The sequence below is a fragment of the Saccostrea cucullata genome, unplaced genomic scaffold (assembly GCF_032062105.1).
Source record: "Saccostrea cucullata isolate Sc308-1 unplaced genomic scaffold, CSIRO_AGI_Scuc_v1 ctg3007, whole genome shotgun sequence".
NCBI lineage: Eukaryota > Metazoa > Mollusca > Bivalvia > Ostreida > Ostreidae > Saccostrea > Saccostrea cuccullata.
Window position 1 is genome coordinate 90102 of NW_026919901.1, and position 6247 is coordinate 96348.

At 33.2% G+C, this 6247-nt stretch overlaps 1 protein-coding gene across 1 annotated transcript; it reads left to right on the plus strand.

The window, feature by feature from the left end:
- The first annotated feature begins 838 nt into the window (after positions 1–838).
- LOC134239902 (E3 ubiquitin-protein ligase TRIM71-like) lies at positions 839–2817 on the plus strand. Its single transcript, XM_062722040.1, has one exon. It carries the CDS (start codon positions 839–841, stop codon positions 2744–2746), a length of 1908 nt encoding a protein of 635 aa, XP_062578024.1. The 3' UTR covers positions 2747–2817.
- The last annotated feature ends 3430 nt before the right edge of the window (positions 2818–6247 follow it).

Consider the following 6247-nt stretch of genomic DNA (forward strand, 5'->3'; position numbering starts at 1 on the left):
TCAAGCAAAGAGAAACTAAGCTATTTTCCCTGTCTACGACTTTTTGGGACAACCCTCGTAAAGCTCCAAATTAATTTGATACGCACGAGCATGTTCTACGTATGCAAATCTTTAAAACGAAATAAATTGTTGACAAATAAGTTGATGAAACAAGAACATTTGATAGTATCATTTAAAGTAATCTTTTCGTCAATTCTATACTCGATATACATTACCTTGTCATCAAATTACATTGAGTCAAATGCATGCTGACTGACGTTTTTCACACTAATTGTTAAGTTATTATTTACACACTGAATTGCGACGGATTTTTTTTTCGTTAGTAGTATTTCCCGACCTTGACCATTGATCCCAAAAATACTGAGTTTGAGGTGTCTTCATTTCGCCATGGGAAGATTTTGAATAAAATGTTATTGCAATATCTCAAAGCTAAGGCTTCTAGAGATATCAAAAGAGTGTTAAAACAGACAAAATGTTTGATTTTTTGTCCTTAACCTTTGACCATATTGAACAAGACCTCAAGAACAAAATGAGCCTTCCTTCGGCTAAGGAGCCATCCTTAGACCACAGGGTCGTGTAAAATGTCATTGCAAAAGCCCAAAGGCCTCTCGAGACATCGTATGGAAACTAAAATGCTACAGACAGACATATATACAGACAGACGGAATGCTACTAAAGTTAGACTGAAAGTAATATTCCCTACTTTCAACGGGGTAGAAACAGCAATATTTATATCTTTTCATGATCGGGATCGCTATCTCATATCTTACTTTATAACCGAGATCAATATCACGTGGTGGGAGGGAACGAAAGAGGAAGTATCATAAGACTCATTATCATGGCTTCATCGGATCCTCCCAATATTGACAAAAGCGGGAAGTACAAATCTCCAAGATATCTTCCCTGTTCACATTCATTTTGTCACGATTGTTTATCGTCACATATTGTGGACTGTTGTGAATCTAAGGAGTCCCCTGTAGGTTTTAATTGTCCAGTATGTCAGGTATTCATTCCAAGTAACGGCGAGTTTGAAACTCCCGAAAGATGGGCAGGTCTTTATCCTGTTAATACCATTTTGATGAAACTGGTCGTTTCGCCAGAACAGAAACATTGCGCTGCCTGTATGAGAGATAATGAAGAAGTAGAGGCGATAGACTACTGTTTGGCCTGTAATGAAGAACTCTGTAAAACATGCTCAAAGTGTCACAGAAAAGGATTGACAACTCGGGATCATAAGATCTGTTCATTAAAGGAGCTTCAATTTCAGAACGGCTCACAGCTTTTAGAATCTAATACATGTCCAAAACATATCGGCAGACCAGTGGAACTCTACTGTGATAATCATGGGGTTTTCTGTTGTGGGTTGTGTTGTGGACTTGATCATAAAAAATGTGAAAATGTTTGCAGTATAGAAGAGGCACTGGAGAGTTTGGAAAAGGACACACAACGATTGATAGATACTTTGCACAAAAATGTTGAAAAACATGAACAACATCTAACCTCTGTCAAGAAAAAAGAGGAAGCCAAAATTAAAAAGTTAGAAAATCTACCCGAGACAGTGTCAGCTAAGTTCAAAGAATTTCGAATGGAAGTTGAACAGGAACTAAATAAAATTGAAGAAAATGATTTAAGTTGCTTAAATAAAATCATCGCAGAGAAAAAAATGGAATTGCAGAAATATATAACTTCACTTTCTGAAAAAATCATTTGTGAGAATCATTTAATTTCTCTTCTGAAGGAAATGGAAAGGAAGGATATAGACCGAGACACGTTGATAAGGTTGAAGCAATCTAACAAGATACATGAATATATAAAGAAAACAAATGCACCCGCAATGGAAATTAAAACAGAATTCTCACTGAAACGTAGTGAAATACTTGATTCGTTGGCTAGCTTGTCAATTTCTGTTGGGAAGTATACCAATGCATGTTTCTGGGAAATCAGGAGACGGGACAAATTAGGTGAATTTGATCTAATGATTAAAGACGTAGATTATCCAGAAGTTCACAGAAAAGAACACTATGAACTTAACGATGGGACTTTTTTACCAAACGGTAACATCATAGTGGCTGGGTATTGTGGTACGGAATGCTATCTTTTCAGCAACGACTTCAACTTCTTAAAGAAAATTGACATTGGTTACTGTCCTCGTGACATTCTTTTAAAAGGAGAAGAATTATTTGTCAGTTGTCCTAACGACAAATCCATACAAGTGCTGTCATTAGAGGATTTCAAAATATTAAGAACTATTCATATTGGTGAGAGGTGCGACGGTTTAGCGAGCTTTAGAGACAATCTGTATGCTGCATGTTACTCTTCCATCATTGAATTCGATCATCAAGGAAATATATTGCGAAATTTTTGGACTGAAAATTACGTTTGTAATTTAATTGTGAATAAAGATGGCCATATCATTTACAGCAGTAGTACCGACTCTCATTGCGTCAAAGCGCTGTCACAAGAAGGGGATGTACTTTGGACCTACAGAAGTACAAATTTAAATGCTCCTTATGGACTTGACACAGATTCCGCAGGCAACATTTATGTGGCTGGCAAATTCAGTCAAAATATTCATATCCTTAGTAAAGACTTTTCATCAGTAACTATCGTAGAAAACATATTCTCTCCATTTTTTATAAAGATTAACGAAAGCAAACAAAAATGTTTTGTGATTGCATACACTGGACATTTGAGGGTTTATGACATGAAGCCATCGATTGGAGGTAGAGAAAAGGAAGAGGCATGACGCCCAGTCATAATTTCTATTGATGAAAACTTTTTTTGATTTTTCTTACACTACTGTTTCTATTTAATCTTTATGAACTGTTGGAACTGTTTGGAGAGGATATTATAAACTTGAGATATTTTGAAAAAACGACAGTGTCATATAAATCAAGGGTGAACTTTCTCAAATATAGTCTAAATAAAAAAAATATAGTTTTACCAGTTGATGTTTTATGTTTTTTAAAAATATTTATTGTCAAACTTTTAAATATTAATTTCCATTTCTAAATTTTTTCTCTATAATAACCCTTTGAAAGTAAGCGGAGTTGATTTCCTGATAATTCTGCCGGAATGTAAATTAGGCAGGTCGATAGGTCAGCAGCTAAGGTGGCCTAATATGCATGTAAATCTCGTGCGGCTACCTTTGTGTTTGACGTCAGTGTGCGAGGACTATTGAAATTGGCATGGCAGTCCTCGTGTAATTTCAATCGATTAGTCTACATTCTTAATGTCTAAGTCTACAACTTATTTCACAATGAAATGGAAATATAAGGAATCACTGTCTAGTTTTGAGAGTATGCCAGGGACATCAACAATAGTGGGAAACATGGTATAATTTTTACGGGCGCCCGTTATGCAAATTATCCCATGTTTCCCACTATTGTTGATGCCCTGGCATACTCTCAAAACTAGTCAGTGATTCCTTAAATATTTTTGCAAAAAATTGAAGAAACATGCGATTGTATTATTCCTAATGTACGAATCAATACATGCAAGAATGATATGGAGAAAATGAACAGTATTCATGCAAATAAATAATGGAATTTACCTCTTATTTTCCTCTACATCTATATTGATTGATGTTCCGGGCCTTTTAACTCGTCAGGCTCTCAGAAAGAGGTTTTCACAATTACAGAGTGTGAAAATGCGTGATTGCGGGGAAATGGTATATGCTTGATTTTGCTTTAGAAATAGGAAATGATATATGCGTTAAAATGCGTGACTGTGGGGAAGGGGGTTAAATGTGCTCATTGCCGGATAAAACTTTACAAACAATGAAAAAGAACAAAAAAACATAAAAAAAACGGTATATAGTTATGGCAAAAAGTGACTTTTACTTTCCTATGCTTTTATCTTTTTCATCCTTCTTAGAGATGTGTAAAAGTTGTCTAAAGATTATTGTACAGTGTATTTTCATGAATGGCTTCAGAACATGAAGAAAAACTGCTGACGATTAGTCGTTTTCAAATCCAAGAAATTTTCCTTCAGCACAAACCATATTTTAAACAAAACCATATTTTCATTGATGAGTATGTTGTCGGCCGGTATTCTTTTTGAGTCATATCATTATATTTATGGACCTCCCTCCTATATCCGTTCGACTACTGATGTAACGTACGTTGTCTTCATTTGGGTCCGAATTATAAAGGTGACATTATTTACAGTTGTACCTATTCTAATTGCGTTAAGTTGCTTTCACAAGAAGGAACTATCATCTGGACTTACAGAAGTACTAATTTATGTTATACATATGGTCTTCATCTGGATTCTACAGGAAACATAATGTATATGTGGCTAGAAAAATCAGGGGAAATATCCATATCCTCAGTTAGACCTTTCATAAATAACTGTTGTAGAGAACATAAATTGCCCCGTATTACATTAAGATTAACAAAAACAATCAAAAAATGTTACATGATTGCATACAATGGAGAGTTCCATGTACATGACATGAAGTCATCAACTGACAGTAAAGTAACCGAAAGTGCATCATGTGCTTAAGGGCAGGAAATATTTGTAAATATTAGTTTTCTTGTTCTTAAAATTGAATTGTATTTTATAAAATTTAAATTGAATTATTGTTGTGATGCAGGAATACTGTTATATTCAATTGATAAAATAGTTAAAATATTTTTAAGGATTTGGGATGCTTTGTTTGAAGAAAGGAGTTTAATTTACTATATATACTTTTGTACGAATGCAAAACTGGCCTCAAGGTCTCATGTACATTTGTTATAAATTTAATTTAAAAGGAAATAAAAAAATTAATCAACACTGAATTTTTATTAACGAGAAATTCATTAAATTCATAAAGAAAAGTGTTTTGATGTATGAATTAAGCGGAAAGGATGACTGCGCTTAAGGTTTCACCAAAGGTCAACTTGTTCAAAAATTTATTTTTACAATAGCTCCAGAACTATGTGGTCTATAAAAATAAAACTTTCACATTTTATAAAAATATATATCATTGATTAACAGATAGAGAATATCTTTTGATAATAATTACGTTTAACATGTTTAAAGAAATATTAATTGTGAAAAATTCTTTTAAAAAATTCTTTTTTTTTTTTCGGAAATACACCTAACCAATTCCGTACATTTAGTGAAAGACATCAGCATTTAATGCAGAATTAAACAATGTATGTTTTTCAATGAAGGGCAAGTTGGACTTCGATAGCCTCTGGAAAGTTGTTTTTTCCTATTTATTTTGTCCAGATGTTAAGATATCAAACCGACAGTACATTGCAATTGGCGGATTTTATAGGAGTCTTGTCGTTATTATACATTTCACGCTTTTGATAACAACATTTCATAGACCATTCACGTCCAATTTGCCCTTCATTTATAACATAAATTATATAATTTCTGCATTTTCCGTTCGTCCATCTGTTTCGCTTTTATCTTTTATCCGTACCTCCTCTTATACCACTGACTAATTGAAAATTTTATGAGACTTTCACAGAGTGCTATTGTGCACCTTCTATTTTACTTTCAGAGAAGAAACGTTATTCAGGTTTTTCATTAGCAAAACATGGATACTGCTATTTTTTTCTGTAATATTGAAGTGTTCCCATCTTTTATCCCAAGCTCCCCCTACATGTATACCACTGAATAAAATTTATTGATACGCTTAATGTTATTTTGTACCTCCTATTTTACTTTTTGATTTGACACTTATAGCGAGTTTATGAGTTTACCAGAGCAAGACATTGTCTTTTCCATTATGATCACAATGGAAGAGAGGTATTATTTATTTGATTGCATATTTATAGCACTTTTATTTACAATGTACATGTATAGAATACAAGTAATACCCGGTGAATTCTGTAACAAAACATATAATATATAACCGAAACAATTACATGTAAGAAAAAAATGTCGAAAAAGCTGGACAATCTCTCATATACATATATTTAATTGTATTGTTAGTTGGTCATCATTGCCGATATATTAAAATAAAAGTACAACAATATAACATATGTTTTGGAGTCTGATATTTTTGCTCGAGTTCACCGAGATAGAACAAGTCTACATGGTTTAAACATCCTGGCCTTTTATTATAATATTATCAAAATGGATGTGAATAAAACATAAATTTATACTTTTCTTTCATATTAATCTTCTTGACCATGATTAATCATAATTATATCGCACATATACAATAGCCTGGATTTTTTTTTCATGAAAAAAGAAACAACAAAAGAACAGAAAACTCTAAGTACTTTAAAATTTAACATGTACA

Bases quoted from the DNA above. Each gene is read 5' to 3' on its own strand.
- LOC134239902 (XM_062722040.1), top strand. From the start codon at position 839: ATGGCTTCATCGGATCCTCCCAATATTGACAAAAGCGGGAAGTACAAA.